This window comes from Elephas maximus, chromosome 19, assembly GCF_024166365.1.
Source record: "Elephas maximus indicus isolate mEleMax1 chromosome 19, mEleMax1 primary haplotype, whole genome shotgun sequence".
NCBI lineage: Eukaryota > Metazoa > Chordata > Mammalia > Proboscidea > Elephantidae > Elephas > Elephas maximus.
Window position 1 is genome coordinate 30,141,751 of NC_064837.1, and position 26,940 is coordinate 30,168,690.

The 26,940-nt window shown below is 39.5% G+C and overlaps 1 protein-coding gene across 4 annotated transcripts in view; it reads left to right on the plus strand.

The window, feature by feature from the left end:
- Positions 1-2,194: 2,194 nt before the first annotated feature.
- AP2B1 (adaptor related protein complex 2 subunit beta 1) overlaps positions 2,195-26,940 on the plus strand; it is a 139,150-nt gene continuing 114,404 nt past the window's right edge. For 2 of the 4 annotated variants that reach the window (XM_049858689.1, XM_049858692.1), the window contains exons 1-4: positions 2,195-2,336; positions 9,861-9,920; positions 17,802-17,907; positions 25,970-26,105. In XM_049858689.1, the coding sequence (XP_049714646.1) occupies positions 9,884-9,920; positions 17,802-17,907; positions 25,970-26,105 (279 nt within the window). In that variant the 5' untranslated portion in view covers positions 2,195-2,336; positions 9,861-9,883. The other 2 variants (XM_049858691.1, XM_049858690.1) reach the window with 2 other exon arrangements.

The following is a 26,940-nucleotide window of genomic DNA, read 5'->3' on the forward strand; positions in this document are numbered from 1 at the left end:
GTCATTAAATACAACCAAACCAGTTACCACTGAGTCAATTTTGCCTCATGGTGACCCCATGTGTTGCAGAGCAGAGCTTGAATCCATTGGGTTTTCAAGGCTGTGACCTTTTTGGAGCAGATCGCCAGTCCTTCTGAGGTGCCTCTGGGTGGATTCAAACCACCAATATCTAGTTAGTAGTAAAACACTTAACCATTTGAGCTACTCAGGGGACTCCATTATATAGTCTTCAAAAATATGATTTTAAAAAGTATTTTCCAATCATAGAAATAAATACATGTTCAGCGTAGAATGCTTCTAAAATTAGGAAGAAAATTAAAATTCTAACCATCCAGCAATAACCACTCAACATTCTGCTGAATATTTTTAGCCTTTTTAAAAAATACATATGCAATCACACTGTATATATTATTTGGTATCTTGTTTTTTTTTCTCTTGACATGATCGTGAATTTTCTTGTGACATAAAATATTCTACAACATTATGCAGCTATTTGATTTATCATAAATGTTTATGTTCCCTCTTGTGTTAAAATTAGGTTTCCAATTTTCACCTATTTCAATAATAAGGGCAATAATAATATACGACTATGTTTTACAAACCTTTTAGATACTTCTGATTACTTAAGAATGAAATTTTAAGATGCTTACACACTTTTCAGGTAGCGTAACAGTTAAGTGTTTGGCTGCCAACCAATAGGTAGGTGGTTTGAACCCACTCAGCTGCTCAGCTGGAGAAAGACCTGAGGATCTGCTCCCATAAAGATTGTTGTCATTGTTAGGTACCACAGAGTTGATTTTGACTTATAGCGACCCTGTGACAGAGTAGAATTGCTCATAGGATTTTCTGGACTGTAAAATCCTCACGACTGAACCAACTAGCAACAGCATGATAAATGGAGAAAATACTTCACCTGTCAAGGATTTCATTTTACTGAGATCCACAATCCACGCCCATGAAAGCAGCAGTCAAGAAATCAAAGACATAGTGTATTGGGCAAATCTGCTGCAAAAGACATCTTTAAGGTGTTAAAAAGCAAAGATGTCACTGTGAGGACTACGGTGTGCCTGACCCACACCAGGGTATTTTCAATTGCCTCATATGCATGTGGAAGCTAGACAGTGAGTATAGAAGACAGAAGAATTGATGCCTTTGAATTTGGTGTTGATGAAGAGTATTTAATATACCATGGACTGCCAGAAGAACAAACAAGTCTGTCTTGGAAGAACTACAGTCTGAGTGCTCCTTAGAAGACAGGATAGCAAAACTTCGTCGTACATACTTTGGACATGTTATCTGGAGGAACCAACCCCTGGAGAAGGACATCATGCTTGGTAAGGTAGAGAGTCAGCAAAAAAGAGGAAGACCCACAAGGGGATGGATTGACACAGTGGCTGCAACAATGGGCTCAAACAGCAATGATTGTGAGGATGGCACAGGACCGGACAGTGTTTCCTCCCGTTGTACAAGGGGTTGTTATGAGTCGAAATCAACTCCAGGGCACCTAACAACAACATATACTTTTCCACTCTCACAAATTTAATAGGTAAAAATGTGAGGGAAAAAGGATCCACTCCCACACCCATCCCTATTACTTACTCTGATTAACCTTGTTCTCTAGTTCTGGATCCTGGAATCTAGGCCTTTGTTTCTGAAAAGGTGAAAGGGAACTTACTTTTGTGAAAAGCACATGTATTACATGATAGGCGCTTTACCTACTTTATCTCATTTAAGGTTTACAACCCAGAGAAAAGAAAATTAAGACTGCGGTGAAGTTAAGTAACTTTCCCAGTCATCCTCAGGGCTGGAATTCGAACTCATGTCTAATGGCGACTCAATCTCTTCTTGCATCGCTCTCCTCTCGTCCCACTGCCTGTGTATAATCCTTGGCTGGACCCAACACGTGAATTTGCTGATTTTGTTTTGTTTTCAGAAAGGAACATGATATTTCACCTGCTCTATATGTAAACTTTTCAGAGAACTCCTGTGCGAGGAAATAAATCCAGAGAATGTCAGTTTGTTCAATATATCCCTTCAGATAGCCACTAAACAGCCTCCGGGTCCCAGGTCTCAAGACCTCTTCTAGACCAAGCAAATCATTCTGTCGCCAAGACGACAGAGGTCACAGCCTTTCTGATTCTCCGGCGCACGCCGATGACGTCTCGCGACTAGGTCCTCTTACGTCACGTTTCCTGTCCCCCATCTTTGTCCCTGGCAAAGTGGGTTTTGCGCAGTGGCTTAGACCTGCAGAAGGAATCGTGACGGGCAAGAAACCATTACACCACCACCGAGGCCGCGCTCTCTGGCTGCTGCCGCCTCCCCCGCCCTTGCCTCCGGTGAGTTCGAGCTGGCCGACTTTGGGGCGTGTCCCTCATTAAAGGGAGGGAGGAAAACCCCTGCCCGGGTCGGAGACGGAAGGGTCGAAATCCTAGAAACTTGATTGTTTGATTGTTGAGGGCGAGGGAGCCGTCGTGTGTGACCGTTGTGAGGAAGAGGGTTGGCGAAAGAGACTCCTCCGCGCTGGCTTGGTGAGGTGAGGGAATTGGCGGGCGTGGCCGCTGGCAGATGCGGGGTGCCGTGGCGACGTACGTTCTGTAGCTGCCTTGATGGCTAGTCCGGGAGTTAGGAGGGCCGAAGGCCAGGGGTGTGGCCGTTGGAGACGGGAGGCCGAGGGGAGAACCTTCCTTCTTCCCCGCCTGGCGTCCTTCCCGGAGAGGCTGAGACGTGTCCACTGAGCCCCAAGGAGGAGGATTCCCCCAAAGCTTTGCTTGTCGGTAAGGCCCGACTTTTTCGCCTCCCCTCCAGGATTTTTTTGAGAGTAAGACACTTCTCCCCGCCTTGCAATGGAGGAACCTATCCCTAGAGTCTTAACCACCTGGGGAAAGAAGAGGAATTCCTTACGCTTGGGAGGAAGAAAAAGAAACCTCCAGCAGTTTGACCAGCTGTGAGAGAGGAGGAAGCAAGTGGGGGTTAATCTTACAGCAGCATGGTTTTGGGTTTTTTTTCTTTTTCCTTTCTGGGCTTAGCAGGAATGATCTGGTTTAGGAATGTTGGTAGGTTAAGGTAGTAGTGAAGAAACTAGAACTTCCTGTTATTTCCACATTCTTTGAATCCAAAGAATTTATGCATGCTATTTGTTTACAGCAGTGGGTTTTTTGGTTATTTGTTTACAGGGTAATCTTATATCTTGGAGCAGGCTTTTGTTGAACTCACCTGGTTCCGTGCGGATGCTTCATTAAATTTTGACTTTAAAAAAAATTTTTTAAATGCAGAATACTGTTACCATAAATGTTATGATTTAAAAAAAAAAAAGACGTAGCAAGTTCAAAAAAGGCAGAATGACTGAGAAAGAAGGTGGTCTAAATTTAAATTATTATCTTGTGTTCTGCAATTGCTTAGCCTCGGGGTACACTTACAAAGTAATAATAGAAAGCAGTAGGTGAAGGAGATGCAGCTGTGTAAGAAAACGTGTAACACATTCCAGTGATGACTAAATGTGGTGGTAAGGTGAGTACTGTTTGTAGGTGTCTTAACAGTTGAAACTCCCAAGGAAGCAGAAAGGATAGTGTGTTCTGCAAACAGCCTCACTGAAAGTTAGGTGGTAAAATTAATATAAAGCTAACATTCTGACTGTGAATTAAGAGATTCATGTAAGCCCAGTTCTTCCATCTTTTTTTTTATTTTCTTAAATAGGTGTATATTTTTGCAATATCACATTTTAGGCACAGATTTGAACCAGGCCTGAACACGGAATGAATTGGGTAGGACCTAGTCTCCTTTCTTCTTTCACTCCAGACTTAAGTTTTCCAGAGTGTATTGGTATTTCAGTTAAGAAGTGGATGGATATAAAACTTTTGGGCTCATTTCTTACTGTATAATATTAACTAATTCGTGTTCTGTCACATTTGAATAGGAATCACAAACAATTTTGGCTTTTCAATGTCTGTTGTGATTTTTAGGAGCTATCTTTTTTATATGATACCTGAAGATGCTACCATCTTTGCATTATTAGTATTTGATTAGAAATGAACTTAGCACCTCTCACCTTTGTAATAAAAGGTTGCAGGAATGACCTTTCTGCTTTGTAATTTGGTTAACTCTTTAGCCAGTTTTTCCCTATGGAGCACTAAACTGTAAAGCCCAACTTCTGTGAAAAGCTTAGTGGCCTCCTCAGCACTAATTTAACTACCATTTCCCAGAGAGCCATTTGAAATTAAGATCCTATTAATTTTTTTCTGGCCTTATTCTACTGAGGCTATTAATCTTATTTTGTTGCTCATTTTTTCTTTTAGAGGACTGGAGGGAAATAGGTGGGGAGGTTTTTTTCACAACCTATATTTGGTAGAAACTGGGTTATGTTAAATCTAAATATATAGTCCTGTGCAGGGAGGCCCTCTCTGAAATGTGGTGACATCACACTCTGGGCTAGGACAGGTAAGATTGAATGTGTGCCCTGACTGTGGCAGCTTTGTTGTTTAACAGTACCCCTAGGCCATACCGGGAGCCCTGGGAATAGTCAAGTGTCAGATTGGTCAGTTAGGAAAGTAGTGTGAGTTGGAGCTCCAGGGTGGCTTTGCTTATTCCTGGGGCTCTCCTGAAAGAACCCCAGGAGGAGCTTGATTTTTTTTTTTTTAATTTTTATAGTGCTTTAAGTGAAAGTTTACAAATCAGGTTAGCCTCTCATACAAAAATTTATACACACCTTGCTCTATATTCCTAATTGCTCTCCCCCTGATGAGACAGCACACTCATTCCCTCCACTCTTTTCATGTCCATTCGGCTAGCTTCTGACCCCCTCCACCTTTCCATCTCCCCTCCAGACAGGAGATGCCAACATAGTCCTTTGTGTCTACTTGATCCAAGAAACTCACTCTTCACCAGTATCATTTTCTATCCTATTGTCCAGCCCAATCCCTGTCTGAAGAGTTGGCTTTGGGAACGGTTCCTGTCTTGGGCTCACAGAAGGTCTGGGGACCATGACCACCGGGTCCTTCTAGTCTCAGTCAGACCATTAAGTCTGGTCTTTTTACAAGAATTTGGGGTCTGCATCCCACTGCTCTCCTGCTCCCTCAGGGGTTCTCTGTCAGAGCAGTCATTGGTTATAGCCTGGCACCATCTAGTTCTTCTGGTCTCAGGCTGATGTAGCCTCTGGTTTATGTGGCCCTTTCTCTCTTTTTGGGCTCATAACTCCATTGTGTCTTTGGTGTTCTTCATTCTCCTTTGTTCCAGGTGGGTTTAGACCAACTGATGCAACTTAGACGGCTGCTTGCTAGAGTTTAAGACCCCAGACGCCACTAGGAGCTTGATTTTTTTGCTCTTCAATACATCCTTGATTTTTTTTTTTTTTTAATGGGCTCCATCTTGGTTACTTTTTTTGTGGCTTAATGCAGACATCAGTTTTCACCAGCCTGTATTTTGGAGAATCTGGCTGTGACCATCTCTGGGGTGTGGTTAAATGTCCCCCCAACCACCACCTTTTTTTTTTAAATTATATATTTTTTTATTGAGGTGAAATTTGCATAACATGAAATTAACTAGTTTAAGGTCAATAGTTCAGTGGCATTCACAGTGTTGTGCAACCACCATCTCATTTGTTTTTGTTTGGACCGTCTTCGTTTTTCTTGGAATTCCTTTTGGCTTAAGGCAGGAACTGACATGGTACAATGATTTTCTGCAAATGTGAATAAAGGGATATTTCATTACAATAGTTTAAAACAGTGTGCGCTAAGAGTGGTATGCTCCTCTCTCTTTAGAGCAGGAATTCTTATGATCTATGTATAAGTATGCAGGGATACTAAGGAGCCCTAGCAGCGCAGTGGTTAAGTGTGTTTGCCTGCTAACCAGCAAGTTAACGGTTCTAACCCCACCCAAGGGTTCCACAGGAAAAAGACTTGGCAATCTGCTTCCCAAAAGATTGTAGCAAGAAAACCTCATGGGGCAGTTCTGCTCTGTCACCTGGGGTCACTATGAGTTGAAATTAAATGGCATTTAACAACAACAACAATGGGGAATATTTGACCCTCTCTCTTGAAGTTTTGTGTGTGGGTACGTTGTTCTCTAGTTAAGAACACTTAATCACAGTGAACAGGAAATAAGTATATTCCTTGACAATGAAATTTCTTAAGAGAGATTGTGATATGTGTGGGCTGCTCATAAAGACTGGACTGAGACTAGGTTAGTTAAAAGTTTAACAGATTGTGGTGAAAATTCCTGTTGAGAATTTAATGTATGTATGTATGTATATGAGAGCTTTAAACAACAGAACACTTTTTGTGCCCACTTTCAAAACTGGGTGAAAATTTCCAAGCAGATTTTGTTTTTAAATCTTCTGAGTTTTGATGCTCTTACAGGATTTAGAGTAGCATAGTAACATCCTGGGTAGACCATGATGGACTTTAGCCGTGGGCCTCTTTGAGGCATTAGCAATCATTTCTGTATGCTGGTTTTTCTGTTTGCACGTATGTATGTAAGAATGGCATGGGGGCGGAGTCTGATCTCTAACTGAACAGGGGGAGGAGAGAATCTCTATCAGTATCAGCAGCCCAAGGCTGATTCCTCTGAGGCAGACCTCCTCCCTCCAACCTTTTTATCTATTCTGACACCACCTGTCCCTTCCCTAGGCACTCTCTACTTCCCTGCGGGTTCAGTAACTCATTGCCACAGCCACACAGAACTCGCAGACGATACTCGAATACTTATGGGGTTTATTAGGGAAGTAAAGCCAAAAAAACAAATCCACCGTCGTCAATTCGATTTCGACTCATAGTGACCCTATGGTAGGACAGAGTAGAGCTGCCCCACAGGGTTTCCAAGGCTGTGAATCTTCGTGGAAGCAAAGTACCACATCTTCCTTTCATGGAGTGGCTGGAGACCACTGACCTTTTGGTTAGCCAAGTGCTTTAGCCGCTGTACCACCAGGGCTTCCTGTTAAGGAAGTAACAGGTTACAATTCAGGTTTAGGAATGCTCAGGATCCAATTCTTTGATCAGGACAACCTCTTCTTAGCTGTGTCCACAGGCAAGTCTCTCTCTGGCCCTCGACCCTTTGGCCTGGCCTCTGCCCTCTTTGGGCAAGTGTTACAAAGCTCTTTTAGCTCTGCCGATAAATATGCAGAGGCATCCCACTCTGCCAGTAAGCCTTGGCCCACCAGTAAGCCTTGACCCAAAGGTGCCCAGCTTTAGCTCAGTTGGTCAACAAACCTAGCTCCACTAAGTTCCCAGAGGCACCCTACTCCGTGAGCAAGCCTCCTGCTTGAAGGCGCTCAGCTTTCTCACTCCATGGACCGGGAAGCCCACCTTGCCATCTTCTGTGGAACTCTTGCCACTGCTGCAGCCATTTCTCTGCTGCTGCTGCTTCTTGCTGTTTTCGGTATTACAGTCTCCTGGTTTCAGGAGCTTCTCAGTGTACGGATCCTGGGTTCAAAGGACGCTTTCCACTCCCGGCTCTTCTTTCTTGGTGATGGTGAGATCATCTCTTCCCATCTGTGGGATGGGTCATTTTAAGCCTAGCAGGATGGCAAAACTGACTGATCCATACACCTTATTTGCATGGTTCCATCCTCACAAAGGTGCCATGCACCTTATTTACATTATTAGCAAGCTATTCAATCCCCTTGGAGGGCCACAAGCACCTCATTTGCATAGTCTGACCCAGTCATTTGGTGGGAGTTACAAAGACTGCTGCAAAAGACCTCTTTAAAGTGTTAAAAAGCAAAGATGTCACTTTTAAGGACTAAGGTACGCCTGACCTAAGCCATGGTATTTTCTGTCGCCTCATATGAATGTGAAAGCTGGACAGTGAGTAAGGAAGACTGAAGAATAATTTTTTCAATTATGATGTTGCTGGAGAATATTAACTATGCCATGGACTGTCAGAAGAACAAGCAAATCTGTCCTAGAAGTACAGCCAGAATACTCCTTAGAAGTAAGAATGGTGAGGACATCATGCTTGGTAAAGTACAAGGTCAGCAAAAAAGAGGAGGACCCTCAATGAGATGGATTGACATAGTGGCCGCAACAATAAGCTCAGGAACAACAGTTGTGAGGATGGTACAGGACCTGGCAGTGTTTTGTTCTGTCATGCATAGGGTTGCTAAAAGTCAGAAGTTAGCAACTGCATCAGAAGCGAGCGACAGCATGTAACGACAACAACAAAGACTATGGCTAAAAGGGCCGTATTAAGTAACTCATTGCACTGCTGTTATCAACTTCAGATTTATTCCAGGTTTTTTATGTGAAGTACTTCTTTCTTCATTTGGCTACTTAACTTTTTATATTGTGAATGGATTAAGTGATTACAAAATTATTTAAATTTTTGCTAGAAAGACAATGAAAATATTGCAATAAGGTAAGCCTCTGTTTCAGGTTAGTTTTTAATTACAACATATTAAAGTAGAAATTTCTGTATTCTGTAATGATATTTGTGAGTTCTGGCCAACTTCTTTTTAACAACATAATTCACTGAAATTCTGGCACGTCGTAAGGAACCTTTTACAGGCTGTTTGTATAAGGATTGGGAGTGTAGATAATAATAAGCACATGATTGGAAAGATGATAGCAGGTAAGCCTAATTTCCATTGGATTGTCAATTAGCACATTTTACAGATCAGATTTAACCCAGGCTTTTGTCCCCCCCCCCCCGCACCCCCCCACCCCCCGTGTTTATCTGGCTTGTCTTCCTTTTCCTTAACTACATTGATTTATTTTGATGCTTAGGTCTTTTCTCCCAAATCCGTATTTACGGTTGTTTCTGTCAAATGTGTTATCATTTGTTTATCCACGTGTATTATTATTCATGTTGAACTGAGTGGAGTAGTGAGCAGGCGCCAGGATGTCTGTCCTGAAAGTGGTAGTATTGTTAATTATGGTGGTGAGGAAGAAAAACACTCATTATTAAAAGGAATACTTAATATACTTAAGAAGTCAATTGCATTGGACAGACTCTTAGAGTTTCACAAATGAGAAAATACTTTCTCAAAAATCTGGAAGAGATATGGTCAGTTCATACCTTTTTTTTTAATCTCTCTAGTAGAACCGCGTATCACCTGGATTAATTCTCCTGGGAAATGGGACAGAAGAGTTAAGGTTGAGACTGGAATCCATATTCTTTTAAGTTTTAGTGTTAGTTCTGATGTTCTGAACTTTAGGATGAATATCTTATTGTTTTGCCTTTTTAACTATGAACTGATATTTTTATTCTTTGGGAACACTGTTGGGCTAAGTGTAGATTGTTGGAAATGCGAAAACCATAATTTAAGGCATACTTTTCTGTAGTGTTTGTGAAAGAATGTTGGCATTCAAATTAGATGTTTTTTGTTTTTCTGAAAGAGATTCCTTTTATTGAAAATTGCATGTAATGATGAACAGATTGGCAGAATTGTTTTCTCTTTCTAACTTACCCTCCTTCAGAATACATGCTTTGGAGTGACTCCATCTTGAAACAGATGTAAACCAGATTTTCCTGAATGGAAAGTAGTGGGGAGAGCTTTCAGAACAAATAAACTTTTCTTAATTTTAAAGCTTTTGAGTGACTAATTGAAAATATATTTACAAAAAGGTCTAACTTTAGCTCTTCAAGGCTTTGAGGAGATAATTTTGGATAAAATCACAAAGCCATGATAGGTTCAGATTATCATCTCATTCCATTTGGACTTTGGTATTTTTTGCTGTATTGGTTCCTCGAGTCAGGATTGGCGTGACAGCAGCGGGTTTTTATTAGTTCCTCGAGGCAGGAGTTACATTCTTAATTTTCTTTGCATCCCTTGAACTGCAAAGTATATTATACAACTTTTTTTTTTTTAATTAATTGGATGCTTTGCTGGGCATTTATAAGTTGGATAAAGAAATATTCTTTCATTGTAGGTGCACATTAAAGATCCAGAACCATGACTGACTCCAAGTACTTCACAACCAATAAAAAAGGTAAGTATGGTTTTGCTGTGTATACTTTCACCAAAAATAAAATATTAAAAAATAAAAAGGTAAGTGTGAGAACCTGTAGTGAAAGACGGTCCCAAATAGAATCTTCCTGATGTCCTCAAACATGCATGTCAGGGGCAATCTCATTAGGGATCTACCACTTCTACATGTAAGTGTATTTGAGTAAATTGTTAAAATATAGGTTTTTAAAGATAGGGCTGTGATGCACATTTTATCTGGAAATGTCCTAATTTCACCTTCATATTTGAGAGACAGTTTTGCTGGATATATGATTCTTGGCTGGCAGTTTTTTTCCTTCAGCTTTTTTATGTAAATCATCCCATTGCCTTCTTGCCTGCATGGTTTCTGCCGAGTCGTCCGAGCTTGTTCTTACTGACTCTCCTTTGTAGGTGACTTTTCGTTTATTCCTAGATACTCTTAGAATTCTCTTAATCTTTGGTTTTGGCAAGTTTGATTATGCTATATCTTGGTAACTTCCTTTTAAAAAATCTACTTAATGTGGAGTTCGTTGAGCATCTTCGATATCTTCTCATCTTTCACAATATCAGGGAAGTTTTCTGCCCACAAATCTTCAACGGTTCTCTCTGTATTTTCTGTTATCCCTCCCTATTCTGGAACTCCAGTCTGGTAGGTTATTTCTCTTAATACAGTCCCACATGATTCTTAATGTTTCTTCATTTTTTAAAATTCTTTCATCTGATTTTCCTTCAAATATATTGGTACCAAGTGCTTTATCTTCGAGTTCAGAAATTCAGCCTTCCACTTGCTCAATTCTGCTCTGACTTTCTATTGAGTTGTCTAATTCTGTAATTGTTAATCTTCTGAATTTCTGATTGCTGTCTGTCTATGGATTTTTCCAGCTTATTACATTTTTCATTATGTTCCTGAATAACCTTTTTAATTTCTTCAATTGCTTTATCTGTGTGTTCCTTGGCTTGTTCTGCATATTGCCTCACGTCCTTCCTGATGTCTTGAAGGGTTCTGTATATTAATCTTTTGTATTCTGCCTCCGGTAATTCCAGGAAGGCACTTTCATCTAGAAGATCCCTTGATTCTTTGTTTTGAGAGCTTGTTGAGTTGATCATGGTCTGTTTCTTTATGTGACTTGATATTGACTATTGTCTCCGAGCCATCTATAAGTTATTGTATTAGTTTATTTTATGTTTGCCTACTGTATCATAGCTTCTTGCTTTGTTTTTTTTGACATGCCCAAATGGGTTGCTTGAGTGAGCTAGCTTGATTATTTTCGCCTTTGGAGCACTGAGGTCCTGTCCCCAGATGGCTAGAGCTGTTATCAGGTATATCAGTCTAGGACTCCCTTCGCTTTTGTTGTATGAATTCAGCTCAGTTGTCCAGGTAGCTGATCATCAAGTGTGTGGTACAGGCTCTGTCCTACAGTCTTAGAGGGGAAGGGGTGATTGGTGTAGGTACCAGTATCTGGTTGCAGCATGGAGGTCACGCTCTGAACAAGGCAGGGAGCTGAGAATTGTCCCCCAAGTGTCTCTGAGGAAAGTGTGCCCCTCTTCCCTAGACCGTACAGGTGGGTGGGTTCTGCAGATGGACCATGGGCACCCAGTGTTTTTGATTGTAAGGATTGGGAGGTACCAGTTATCCTTGGACCCCTGTCGCCGGTGGCTGGGTGACCTGAGTGGAGCTACCAGTCCTTAAGCCCCTGATGTGGGTAAGTGAGGACCCTGTTTAATAGGCAACGTGTTGTCAAACATCAAACACCCACCTCTCCACTGCAGAGCTGAAACAGCTGTAGTCTGCCAACAAGGGCCTATTCTCCTGAAACAGGCCCACACAGGTCCATGCAGAGGGGAAAGGTACTCAAAGTCCACGGATCGTTTATGCCTGGACAGGAACCGCTTCTGTCCTGAGCTCCCCTGGTTAGTGGAGCTAGCAAATTATCTGTTCCTCCAACTGTGAATTTATTCATTCTCCAGGGGCTGGAGGATGGCTGTAGGTGCTCAGCAGGGCCTGTCTCAGGCTCAGAGAAATCAACAGCTGCTGAAGCTGGCTTGGGGGCGGGGGTCGCAGTGAAATATACGCAAGTACTTAGCTTTTGCCGAGAGTGCCGTTCTTCTCTGGTTCCAGAGGTATGAGTAGGCTGTGTGACTGGCTTTTTCTCCCTGAGGAAATTGTGGCTGAACGCTACTACCAGCCCACCGCAGCCGCTCCTCCTGGGAACGGTGCCTGAGGGCTCCCAGTGATTTCAGGTCCGGTAACTCCTCTCTGCTTCTGAATGGTCTCTTCCTCCCCCTGCTCCTCAGTTCGTTTGCTAACCTTGCTTTTGATGTTCAGGGCTCCTAGCTTGTCGTAGATATACTTGTTTCACTTGTTTTTTTGGATCATCGCTGCAAGAGGGCTCGCCGGAAGTGTCTGTCTATTCTGTCATCTTGGCCCCACCTCCCCGATGCACATCATATGGACTCGAAGGTTCTGTTTTAGAGAAAGAGGGGGATGGCTCTTTGGTATTTGAAATCAACATTGATCCATTGAAGATTGACGGATCTGAGGAGGTCAAAATAGGAAGAAGCACATTTATTTTCTCTTACTTTTTTTACTTGAAAATAAAAATTTCATAACAAATACTGTGAAAGCAATACAGACATGCAGAAAGTAAACATGAAAGTTCTCTGCTTTCTTTTTTCTATTCCCAAGGAATCCTCCTAGCCTTTTCCTATGCATATATATACATGCCTATATTAATACATATGATTTTAAAAAATTTTATCATTAACAGAAAAGAGATCATGCAAAACAGTGTATGGAAGCTTCATATTTCCATATCTCTCCATACAGATCAACCTTATTTATACGATTATAGATAATCTCTTGGTAATCGGAGCACATAAAATATTCACAGAAGAAAGAAGAATATGCACTTTTCAGAATGGTTAGAAAACCAGAAAGAGCTGAATGAATGACAAGGGGCCAATGGCTTTTGTGGGGTATAAGCAAAAAAAAAGATAGGGAGAAAAAGCATTGGGTGGAGCCAAGGAGGGGTGCTGCGGTATAATGAGTTACTTAATATGGCACTTGTAGCCGTGGTCTTGTAACTCCCACCCAAGTGATTGTGTGGGATTATGCAAATAAGGTAATTGTGGCCCACCAAAGGGATTGGTCAGCTTTGCCATCCCATTGGGCTTGAGGTGAGCCACCCAGAGTCAGAAGGGAGGGAGGATCCTACCACCACCAAGAAAGAACAGCCAGGAGTGGAGAGCATATCCTTTGGACCTGAGATCCCTGCTCCTGGACCCAGGAGACAGAGAGTGAGCTGTAACCCTGAAGATGGTGAGAAGCAGTGGCAGGACAAGCCGCGGACTGGGCTTCCTGGCCCACAGAACGAGAAAGCTGTGTGCCTTTGGGCAGAGGCAGAGGGCCAGGGAGAGGTAGCCTGTGAGCACAGCTGGGAAGAGGCTGTCCTGCTGGAAGAACTATATCCTGAGCATTCCCGAACCTTAATTATAACCTGTTACTTCCCTCATAAACCTCATAATCATGTGTATTTTCTGTGAGTTCTGTGTGGCCATTACAATGAATTATTGAACCCAGCAGAGAAGTAGAAAGTGCCATGGGAGGGACAGTTGGTATCAGAATTGGTAAAGATGGCAGAGTGAGGAGGCATGTCTGACCTCATAGGAATCAGCCTTGCGCTGTTGATCTTGATTCTCCTTCCCCCTTGTGAAGTTAGGATCAGACACTGCCCCATGCCATTTTTACAGGCATTAAGTGAGGCAAAGGAAACCCTGGTGGTGTAGTGGTTAAGAGCTATGGCTACTAACCAAAAAAAGTTCAGTAGTTCAAATCCACCAGCTGTTCCTTGGAAACCCTGTGGGGGCAGTTCAGCTCAGTCCTATAGAGTCCCTGTGAGTCAGAATTGACTTCACGGCAGTGGTGGGTAAATGAGGCAAAGTGTCTCATATGTATGTTCTACAGTTGTATTAAATTTTTATCTTTTTTTCCTTTTTCTCTCCTCCTCCTAATTACCAAGCATTGCTACCAGCTAGCTAGTGGCTCTCAATCCTGGCTACACATAAGAATAACCAAAGGATTTAAAAAAAAAAAAAAAAAAATCCCCATACCCAGGCCATACCCCAGACCAATTAAATCAGGATCTCTGGGGGTGAGATTGGTATTGTTTTAAAGATCTTCAGGCGATTGCAGTGTGTAGCCAAGGCTGAAAGTTACTGACTAATTGTTAATTAAGCAGCTCATTCATGTGTTCTCTGTTGGAACAAAAAGATACGTATCAGAAATGGTACAACAGAACAGATGGGCTTGAGCCTCCTGGAAAATATTCTTCTGCTCCTCCTCTTGCCCTCCTACTTATGTTTTTTAAACTCTTATTTTGAAATAATTCCAGTCTTAAAAAAAAATTGCAAGATTCTTCTGTCGTTAACATTTTGCCACGTTTGTTTTATCAAACTCTTTAATATATGTATTTTTTCCCTTCACCACTTAACAGTAAGCTGCAGATATCATGCCTGTTTAGCCCTAAATGTATTAGTATATTCTAAGAATAAGGAAATTCTTACATAACCATAATGCAGTTATCAAAATCAGGAAATTTAATATGATACATCATTACCACCTACTCTATAGATCTTATTCAAAATCTCAGTAATGGCCTTTATATAAATTTTATCCCTCAGACCATTATCCAGTTCAGGATCATGCATTACATTTGTTGTCTGGTTTCTAAATTTAGTTTCCTTTAATCTGGAACAGTTCCTTGATGTCTTTCATGATAATGGCATTTTTAAAAAGTATAGGCCAGTTAATTTATACAGTGTCCTCAGTTTGGTGTTGTCATTCATTTTCAGCTCTTTCTGATTTTTTTACTATTCTGATAAGTGTATATTCTTTTTTTCTGTTAACATTTTATGTGCTGAAATGAGCAAGAGATTGTCTAAGATGATATAAAGGGATGTAATTAAAATTCACCTATCTCTTTAAACCTTTTCTTATAAGAGGTCCTGGTAATCTTTTTTTTTTTTTTAACAGGGATTTGGAAAAATTTGAGAATTAGGGATTGAATCGTTGCTGGGTAAATACCACATTTTAAGAAATGATAGACTGTGTTCCCTTTTCTTTCCTGCAGCGCCCACTGGAACTGCTGCTGGAACATATTCTTTAAGCTTATGCTATTGGAATAATTTCAGTTATATCCAGTTTTGACTCTTCTATTCCTGCCTTCATTCGTGATTCAGACTTTCTGAAACCCTGCTGTTTGTCCTTTACTGTTGCGAGAAATAAATGATGGGAACTCTAAGGGCTGGACTTTGGCAGCATAGGACTTAGTATAGATGGGAGTGAAACTTTAAGGGGCCTAGTTGTTCCGGTTGTGCTATTTTTGCAGCTGTCAAATAAAACAATGATTTTGTAATATTAATTTATTCACCTTGTTGACAGTGGATGTTGATGAAACAAGTGGCTTGTTGATGAAACAAGCCCTTCAGTGTTTCTTGTCCCTTTCATCCTTCCCATTTAGGAGTTCCAGGTAGATCACATAGTGTGCTGCCCCTACTACTTCTATACTGGTAAATAAAATGTGGTGAAAATGAACATCAAAAGAGGAAAATGAGGCAATGTTGTAGAAGAGTTTGATGGTATAAGTGGAAAGTTGAGGTGGGAGTAGTTAACCTCTTTTTCCATGGGTTTAGTGGTATTTTTTTTCTTTTTAAATCAGCCAAGAGTTTTTTTTTCTCTCTTTTTTTAAATTTGGTGAAAATATACACACCAAAACATCCACTAGCACAGCTTACACAGTTATAATTCAGTGGTGTTGATTACATTTTTCATGTTGTGCCACCATTATCATTATCCTCATCCGAAACATTCTACCACCATTAATGTAAACTCAGTGCCCCCCAAACAAAAGCTTTTTCCCCCTCTCTGCAGCCCCTGGTAACCATTAATAGCCTTTGGCTTCTATATATTTGCTTTTTTCCTGGATCCCTGGGTGGTACAAACAGTTACACACTCTACTACTAGCTGAGAGGTTGGCAGTTCAAACTCACCCAGAGGCACCTCGGAAAACAGGCCTGGCGATCTGCTTCTGAAAGGTCACAGCCTTGAAAACCTTATGAAGCAGTTCTGCTTAGCATATATGGGGTCATCGTGAGTGGAAATCGACTTGATAGCAACTAACAACAGTTTATTTCATATAAGTGAGATCATACAGTATTTGTCCTTTTGCAGCTGACTTATTTCACTCAGCATGATGTTTTCAAGGTTCACCCATACTGTGGCATGGATCAGAACGTCATTTCTCTTTATGGCTGCCTAATGTTCCGTCGTGTATATGATCACATTTTGCTTATCTGTCCCTCTATTGATGGACATTTCAGTTGTTTCCACCTTTTGACTATTGTGAAAAGTGTTCCAGTGAATGTTAGTGTACAGGTTTCTGTTTGAATTCTTGCCTTCACTTTATCTGGGTATATACCTGGAGTTGGGATTATTATATGGTAATTATATGTTCAATTTTTTGAGGAACTGCCAAAAAAAGTTTTCCATAGTGGCTGCACCGTTTTACATTCCTACCAGCAGTGAATAAAGGTCCTAGTGTCTCCACAGCCTCGCCAACACTTGTTGGTTTCCAGTTTTTTGATCATTGCTATTCTGATGGGGATGAGGTGATATTGTGGTTTTGATTTGCATCTCCCTGTTTTTTTAATGGTTAATGATGTTGAGCATCTTTTCATGTGCTTATTGACCATTTGAATATCCTGTTTGGTGAACTGTCCAGGCCCTTTGCCCATTTTTTGATTGGGTAGTTTGTCTTTTTGTTGTTGAGTTTTAGGAATTTTATGTGTATTCTGGATATTAGGCCCTATCTGGTATATGATCTCAAAATTTTTCTCCCAGTCTCTAGGTTACCTTTTCATTTTGTTGAGTTACCTTCACTTTTTTACTTCAGCTCCAGCCTCCTGAAGGTAGGTGAGCCTGGAACTGGGCCTTCAAATAGTGGTGACAGTCCCTGGCATTTCACAGCGCAGGGCTGGAGCAACCATTCAAGATTGTACCTTTAGAAATGACTTTGGTTTGTACCATTCTTGAAGCTTCAGAAATATTTTTCTTGTAAATATCGGTTGAATAATGTGGGACCTTAAAGCCCATTAACTTCTTAAAGTATTGGTTAGAGCAGCGATTCTTAAACTTAGCTGAGCATTAGAATCACTTGGAGCTTTTAAAAATATGAACTTAAGAGGTCTGCTCCTAGATATTCTGATTGATTTGGTCTAGAGTGGAGCCTGAGCACTGTTATTTTTAAATACTGGCCAGTTAATATTGGTGTGTGGCCTAAGTTGAGAACCTCTAGATTTGAGAGTCAGCTGACAATTCTAAGCCTAGCTCTGTCACTGACTTATTCTGTGGCTTTTGAACCTCAGTTCTTTTTCTGCAAAAGTGGAGTGTGTGTGTGAATGAGATATCTGGAGTCTCTTCTGGTTTGAAAACATTGATTTGTAAGTCTTTTTCCTGTTTATATTTATTTTCTTCTCAGGATCTTGAAATTCTGATGAGTATCAATTCTGAAATATGGTTCTCTCCCCATTGTAGTTAGGTACGAGATTTGCTTTTTCTCACTCCTAAGGTTCCTAAAGGTCTGGATTACACCTTCCTCTATGGCCATAACTTAAAAAGGTGTTTAAAGTTTATTGGTGATATCTTTATCAGTGGCTCAGGTGATATTCTAAGGCTTTGAATTTTATCGGTACTGTAATTTTTTATAATCTTACTTGATTTGCCTCCCTGCCTCTGGCCACCTATCGTGGTCTTAGTTATAACATGGTGCTGCATTTCTCACTACTTCTTTGGTCCCGGAGCCTCACACAGTTGTTTTCTGTTTTGTAGGAGAAATCTTTGAATTAAAAGCTGAGCTCAACAATGAAAAGAAAGAAAAGAGGAAGGAGGCTGTGAAGAAAGTGATTGCTGCTATGACTGTGGGAAAGGATGTTAGGTAAGGGTGATCATGCCGCCGGAGGTCACATACAGCCTCACCCCATTTTATGTCCTTTAAAGCAATTATAATTATAGAATCTATAAAAGTGGATTTGTCCCATCCTACCGAAAACATCATCAGGAAGCATGGTTGCTTTTATGTTAACTCTCTGATTTGAGGTTTTTTTTTTTTGAAGAGTGAAATGAGTTTGATTTTGTTTCATACAGATTTAGCATAAAACCTCCTGAGAGCTAGCACAGTTACAATATGTTGGCTGAGGTAGTTTTAGAAGATGATAAAAATATACTGAGATGCAGAAGATCACATATTCCTTAAGAGGCTTGAGCCAGTGCCCTCAACTTTACAACTCTACATTCACATGCTGAACTCAAGATGAAAATGAATGTTAACAAAATCTGTTTGGTCTTTTTGTTTTGTTTTGTTTCTGTAATTTAGCAAGATCATTTAAAAATATGTCTGTAAGCCCCTGATATCTCCAGGCCCTTTCATAGGGTCCATGAGGTAAAACTAATTTTATAATAATAGACATCATTTGCCTTTTTCACTGTGTTGAGATTTGCACTGGCGGTGTAGAAACGGTAGGGGGTAAAACTAATGGTGCCTTAGCACAAATCAAGGCAGTGGTGCCAGATCAGGACCAGTCATTGTACTCTTCACCGCCACATACTCAGGGAAAAGAGCTGTCCTTCATAAAGCATTAAAAAGTAATTTTACTAATTCTTGACCTTTGATACATGTCTCTTTAATATCTTGGGTGATGAAATGGGAGTTACACATACAATGTCTGTTGGATAGCAAAAGTGTGATGGCTGACTCCAGAACACTTAAGTTATGGTTTGGATTGTGAACACCATTTTTATGTCAAAGAATGATTGACAGGCAAAGTTTAATGATACTTTGGTATTTGAGATCTTTTATCAAAAATAAAGCGAACTTGTCACTTCAGGAGGATAATTGACTAGTAGATAAATTTCTAGCTTTAAAGTGAAAATTAAAATTTTGGGAAACTTGTATCCACTATTGTAAGCTTGACAGTTTTCTAATGCTTAAAGATTTTTCTGATTAGCCCTATGGTGAAATCAGTGAATATGATTGCTTGGTATTGTATAGTGAAATTTGTTTACATTGGGAAGATCTGCGTAACTCAGCGAACCGAATATTTTCCAAAAGCCCAATGAATATGTCACAAAATTGTGCACAGATAAAAGATCCATTCAAAATGCATGATTAGCTAACACTTTAATGCCACAAAGTACAAAACATTTATTGATATGGTTTCAGATTCTACATTGTTACTTTTAAGAAACTACAATTTGCCTAGTTTTAGTGTAGTAGCGAAAAAGAATATCCATCCACAAGAAAACTACTGAAACTAATAGAAAGATTCAGCAGAGTAGCAGGATTTAAGATCAGCATACAAAAATCACTTGGATTCCTATACACCAACAAAGAGAACTTTGAAAAGGAAACCAGGAAAACAATACCATTTATAATAGCCCCTAGAAAAGATAAAATACGTAGGAATAAATCTAATCAGGGACATAAAAGATGCGCAAAGAAGACTATAAAACTCTATTGCAAGAAGCTGAAAGAGACCTACATAAGTGGAAAAACATACTAGGCTTATAGATAGGAAGACTCAACATTGTGAATATGTCAGTTTTACCCAAAGCACTCTACAGATATAATGCAGTCTCAATCCAGATACCAACAGAATTCTTTAATGAAATAGAAAAACTAATCACCAACTTTATACGGAAAGGTAAGAGGCCCTGGATAAGCAAAGCATTGTTGAAGAAAAAGAACAAAGTAGGAGACCTCTCACTACCTGTTTTCAGAAACTACTACACAGCTATGGTAGTCAGAACAGCGTGGTACTGGTACAGTGAGATGACACACAGACCAATGGAACAGAATCGAGAACCCAGATGTAAATTCATCCACCTTTGGTCAGCTGATCTTTGACAAAGGACCAAAACCCATTAAATGGGGAAAAGGCAGTCTTGTTAACAAATGGTGCTGGTAAAACTGGATGTCCATCTGTAAAAAAAAATGAAACAGGACCCATACCTCACACCATACACAAAAAACTAACTCAAAATGGATCAAAGACCTAAATATAAAATCTAAAACATTAAAAATCCTGGAAGAAATGTAGGGGCAATGCTAAGAACCCTAATACATGGCATAAAGGGAATACAAACCATAACTATGCACAAACACCAGAAGATAAACTAGGTAACTGGGGGCTCCTAAACATTAAACACTTAGGCTCATCAAAAGACTTCATCAAGAGTGAAAACAGAACCTGCGGATGTGGAGAAAAATGTTTGGCCACGACATATCCGGCAAGGCTCTAATCTCTAAAACGTATAGAATACTTCAGTAACAAAAAGACAATTCAGTTGAAAAAATGGGCAAAGGGTTTGAACAGACATCTCACCAGAGAAGGCATTCAGGCAGCTAACAGACACGAGGAATGCTCGCGATCATTAGCCATTAGAGAAATGCAAATCAAAACTACAGTGAGATACCGTCTCACCCCAACCTTACTGACATTAATCAAAAAACAAAATAACAAATGTTGAAGAGGCTGCGGGAAGATTGGAACTCTTATGCACTGCTGGTGGGAAGGTAAAATGGTGCAGTCACTATGGAAAATGATAATGGCGTCTCCTTAATAAGCTAAAAATAGAAATACCATATGATCCAGCAATCTCATTCCTAGGAATATAGCCTAGAGTAATAATTGCCGTCACGTGAATAGACATATGCATACCCATGTTTATTGCAGCATTATTCATAATAGCAAACAGATGGAAATAACCTAAGTGCCCACCAACAGATGAATGGATAAACAAATTGTGGTACATATACACAATGGAATATTAAGCAATGATAAAGAGCCATGATGAATCCACGGAGCATCTCACAACATGGATGAATCTGGAGGGCATTATGCTGAGTGAAATAAGTCAGTATCACAAAAGGACAAATTTTGTATGAGACCACTATTATAAAAAGGTTTACACAGAGAAAAAAACATTCTTTAATGGTTACGAGGGAGGGGAGGGCTTAGGAAGGGAAATCACTAACTAGATATTAGACAAGTGTTTGGTGAAGGGAAAGACAACACACAGTATAGGGGGAAGTCAGCACAACTCAACCAAGGCAAAGTCATAGAAACTTCGTAGACACAGCCAAACACCTTGAGGGACCAAGTTTCTGGGGCTGAGAGCTGGGGACCATGGTTTTGGGGGCCATCTAGGTCAATTGGCATAACATAGTTCATAAAGAAAATGTTCTACATCCTACTTTGGTGGGTAGCGTGTAGGATCTTAAAAGCTTGCGAATGGCCATCTAAGATACATCTATTGGACCCATTCCATTCTGAGCAAAGGAGAATGAAGAAAACCAAAGACACAAGGAAAATGTTAGTACAAAGAACTAACGGACCACATGAATCACAGCCTCCACCAGAAGAGCTGTATGGTTCCTGGCTACAACCACTGACAGGAATCACAATAGAGGGTCCCAGACAGAGCAAGAGAAAAATGTAGAACAAAATTCAAATTCACAGAAAAAGACCAGACTTACTGGTCTGACAGACAGGCAGAACCCCCAAGGCTGTGGACCCCAGACACCTTGCTGACTTGGAACTGAAGCCACTCCCAAAGTCTGCCTTTCAGCCAAAGATTAGACAGGTCTGTAAAACAAACAGTAACACGTGTGAGGGATGTGCTTCTTAGATCAGTCAAGTATATGAGAACAAATGGCCAACACCTGCCCAAAAGCAAAGATGAGAAGGCAGGAAGGGACAGGAAAACTGCACTAATGGACATGGAGAACCCAGGGTGGAAATGGAAGGGAGGGAGGAGAGTGTTGACACATTGAGGGGTTTGCAGCCCATGTCACAAAACAATTTGTGTATGAATTTTTGAATGAGAAACAAATTTGCATTGTAAACTTTCACCTAAAACACAATGAATTTAAAATTAAAATAATTCATTGAGTTGAAAAAAAGAATATACACAGCTACCTGTGAAAGCTTTTGAAACACTCCTCCCTTTTCTAGTTTACGTACATGTGTGAAGCTGAATTTTCTTAGGCTTCAACCAAAACAAGAGTCCACAACAGATTGACTGTAGGAGCAGATATGAGAATCCACCTGTCTTCATCTAAGCTACACATTAAAGAGATTTGTAAAAATATAAAACAATACTGTCCTCTCACCAGCTTTTTTCTTTGAAAATATAGTTTTGTTTTTAAATGTTATTTATGTTACCATGAAGGAGCCCAGGTAGCGCAATGGTAAGGACTTAGCTGCTAACTGAAAGTTTAGCAGTTCGAACCCACCCAGTAGCTCCTCCGTAGAAAGACCTGGTGACCTGCTTCAGTAAATATTTTTTCAGCCTAGAAGATCCTTTTGGGCGGTTCATCTCTGTCACCCATGTCACTGTGAGTCGGAATCAACTCAGTGGTACCTAACAACACCTTTAACAAGAAATGAGTTTTTTATTATTTTAGATGGATAAATATTTTTGAAATTCCTCAGTTTTAACTCCTGATTTTGTAAAATAACAATACACATAACCTGTATAAACAGAAGGGGTCCTGAGACCAAAAAGTTGAGAGCTGCTTGGCTAACCAAAGCAGGAGTCCAGATGGAAATGGTGGCTGGAGCTGAGTAACTTGTGTTCCAGGTGCCATTGTTCTGAAGTGGGTTTTTGTTATTGTCGTTTTGTTTGTTAGCACATAAGTATGTATGATTCTAAATTGCTATTCTATGACCATCTATCTCAGGGAACAGTAACTTTTTCTGTAAAGGGCCAGGTAGTAAATTATTTTAGGCTTAGGGGGCTCAAAGGCAAAGTTAAGAATATCATGTGGATACTTAACTTTTGTTGGTGAAATTAAAAAACTACCAGTAATTAACTACAGTTTTTAGATTAAAAATGTTTTTATTGTGATAAAATATATACAACAAAAACTTTGCCTTTTTAATAATTTTTAAGTGTATAATTCAGTGACATTAATTATATTCACCATGTTGAGGAATTTCTCTTCTAGTCCTAGTTTTCTCAGTGTTTTTATCGTGAAAGGGTGTTGAATTTTGTCAGAGTACCTTTTCTGTATCAATTGGAATGATCCTGTGGCTCCTTTCCTTTGTTGTATTAACATGGTATATTACACTGATTTCCTTATGTTAAGCCACCTTTGCATTTTTGGGTTAAATTCCATTTGGTAGTGGTGTATAAGCCTTTTAATATGCTGTTGGATTCCATTTGCTGGTATTTTGTTGAGGATTTTTGCACTTCTATTCCTAAAGGGCATTGGTCTATAAGTAAGTTTTTTTGCACTACAGGTTTACCAATGAGAAGAATGGAATTTTTTGGTGGTGGGAGATAACATTTTGCTTAATTGGGGTTCAAAGTTAGTTTTTTCTGTATCAAGTAAATTGTAAATGCTCGTCTCTGAAAAATCACTTTTAGCATACAACTCATTTAAAAAAAAAAAAAAAAGGCAGCTTACCAGATTTGGCTCACGGACTGCAGTTTGCCTACTCATGATCTATCTGGTTACTGAAGGGCTATTTATTTTTGCCAAGAAACAAATCTAGATTGAGAGAACCAGTACAGATGAACTGGTAAAAGTCGGCGTACCTCTTTCCTGGGGCTGTTTAATGTCAAGTTTATTTTTGATTCCCACAGAAAAGCCAAACTCCTATTGTTTGCTTGGTAAATACCACTGGTTAATCTGTTAATTATCAGTTTATTTGTTTTTGAGCCCTATACCACATCATGATTCAAACAAAAGGGTAGTAAATGCTTTTTAGCCTTTATGGCATTTACTGTCTAATTGAAGAAACCCAAAACTTGAAAAATTAGGGAATAATAAAGCAGTTATATAATTAGGTACTAAGGGCAATAAGAGTTCTGAAAAAGAATCGTGTAAGTAGGAAGAGTTGAAGAACCCTTGTTGGAGGAGACAGTTTCAGCTGTGCCTAGAAAGATAGCTTAAAGAAACAAGATAGAATTAGCTATTTCTATGTTATCATCGTTCACTCTTCCCTGCAGGTAATCCAATTTAGTGCTGTCCATTAGAAATACAATTTGAACCACACATATAATTTAAAATTTTCTAATAGCCACATTAAAAAAGTAAAAAAGAATCAGGTGAAAGTAATTTTAATAATATATTTTATTTAACCCAATATTATCTAAAATATTATCATTTCAACATGTAATCAGTATAAAAAAATTATTGAGATATTTTACATAATTTTCTTATACTAAGTCTTAAATATTCAGTGTGTGTTTTACACTTACATCATATCTCAGTTTGGACTAGCCACATTGCAAGTGCTCAGTAGCCACATGTAACTAGCAGTGACCATATTCGACAGCACAGGTGTCTAGCTTTGTAGATTGGCATTTAACAGTTTCTACCTCTAGAACTTTGACCACCATTCTTAATCTTGTTCTTGTGCAGGTTGTTAAAATAATTTAGCATCTTAAAAATACCGTTGGTTAAATGTTTTGCATTTATTTACTGGTTTTACAGTTATTTTGTACATGAGCTATTTGTTTGACAAATAGAAAGAAAATTCCTTTTTGGAGCATGGTGGAAAAGAGCTTCCATTGGTGTTTATTAACTAGCTACATGTGCATAAAACTACACTCGGTACAATACAGTGCAAGCTAAACAGGTAGTTTGCCTTCCAGGACAAGTCGTTAGCTCATCGGAGATGTGGTCCATCCTTTGACCTTGTGGGCCCTCTTCCCTTTTGTAAATAATTTCCATTTCTGTACACTGATTTTATGTGAACAAGAGCTACCTCATGTGGCCAGTTATTTCAGTCCCTTTTTTGTAGAAATACATTACCATAGTTTCTTCTCTCTTCTGTACTAGTAGTAAGATCTTTAGAAGCATTTAAAATTTATAATGTACATCAGTAAAGCCTTCCAAAAAAAAACCAAACCCAGTGCCGTCAAGTCAACTCCGACTCGTAGCGACCCTACAGGTCACTATGAGTAGTAAAGCCTTAGACGTAAGGTTAATTGCTAAATTCTCATAAAAATTATAGTTAAGCTATATTTTAAAAATGCAGTCTTTTTTTAAAATCCAATAAGCTCCACCTTTCCCACACTCAGCTAGTGGTGCTACTTTGTGAATGGAACCATAAATTTCTTCTTTATGGCCTTTTAGAAGAATGGTAAATGATGAAAAGACTAGAACTTGGGAGAGATATAAACTCCTTTTATATTTCATTTCACTCAAATTCTCATTTTTCTCAATGTGTAACTTTAAAAAAAATTAATAAATTCTGCTAAAAGGGAATCAAGGCTTCTTGGAGAAATGACTGATTCCAGATATGGGATAAGAAATGTACAAGGTGAGCTTGGATGGAATGTTGTGCCAAACCAGAAAGCACAGAAGCTATTGAAGATAAAAGGCCAAGTCACAAGAACTCAGGACCCAACTGAATAAGTTCCCACTGGTCAAGGATGGAAGAATATGAGCACTAATAAGTATTGTAACTATAGCCCTTAGAACTGCAGTGGATTGATAATGAAGAATTATTAACTTTATTGTCTGATAATGATATCGTGATTTTTAAAAATGATTCCTAAGGTTATACACTAACATAGATGAAATGACATAATTGCAAAGATTTGCTTAAAAATTAATCCGGAGCAGCTGGGTGGGATGCGGGTGGGGAAACAGTGTTTGGGATGTAGCTGAAATATGATTGGGTACATATCTTATGCAGCCGGATGATGGATACATAGGGTTTGTTATACTTTTCTCTCTTCTTTTGTTTGATTTTTTATAATGAAAGGTTGTTTTTTTTTTTTTTAATCTATTTTTGGGGACCTTTTTGGGACCAGTACTATGATTTCTTTAGTAATTTATTTCATAGTAATTACCATTGTGGGGATATTTGTCCTTAACATCAAAACCACTGCAAAATAAGGCCATTTCTTCATGTTCTGTCAGAACAACTTGGCACGAACACCTGTTCACTTTCCTTTTCTCTTTTTTCTGCTTCTCTCAGCTCGCTCTTTCCAGATGTAGTGAACTGTATGCAGACTGACAACCTGGAACTAAAGAAACTCGTGTATCTCTACTTGATGAACTATGCCAAGAGTCAGCCAGACATGGCCATCATGGCTGTCAACAGCTTTGTGAAGGTAACTTCAAAGAGCTCAACAGCAGCCTCTTCTATCTCAGATAGCCTTTCAGAAGTGTCTCTTGGTGTGGTTAGTAGCTGCATAGCAAATAAGCAACCTCTGTTCCAAAGGAGGGCCTCTAGGGAAGTACTGGAAATGACTAAGCACGTTCGTGTTTTAAGCATTCTGTAGGCCAGTGTGTCATACAGGGGAATTCAAACCATATGGTGAGCCTTCTATTAGCTGAGCTTGGTGCTTTCTTGTCAGATGGGTAGGAGAAAGGCAGGTGAAGCCTCACTGTTACCTTGCAAGGCTGGCAAGGTTGGGTATGTCATTGTGGTATCAATAACTAGGACTGTACCATTAGAACTATTGTATAATTACCCACTTTTTACAGTTTTTCTCTCCTTTTAAAAGTATCTTGTAATTTCCTTTTAAGGATGATATTGGAGCAAGTAGAGCAGTATTTCTTTGTACTGTTCATAAGTCCATTCCTCATGGAAACTTCTGAGGCTGATCCTGTCTTCTCATAAGAAATCTTTTTCTCCATATATTTTATCTTTGTAGAAATTATGCTTAAGGGTCAGAAGTGAAAAAAACTGCAGGAGCTACTACTTTTGTTTTGTTTTATTTAATAGATTTTTAAAGCATTTGATTAATTTTTTATATTATATCCAAATAGAAGTGTAATAAATTCCTAAATATTATCCATCTTGCAGTTTCAGTAATTAAGGACATGTGACTGCTTCTTGATTAATTACACTCCTATATATACTTTCCTGACCCCCCTCCCACTGGATAATCTTTAAACAAATTCCAAACATCGTATCATTTCATCTGTAAATTTGTCAGAATA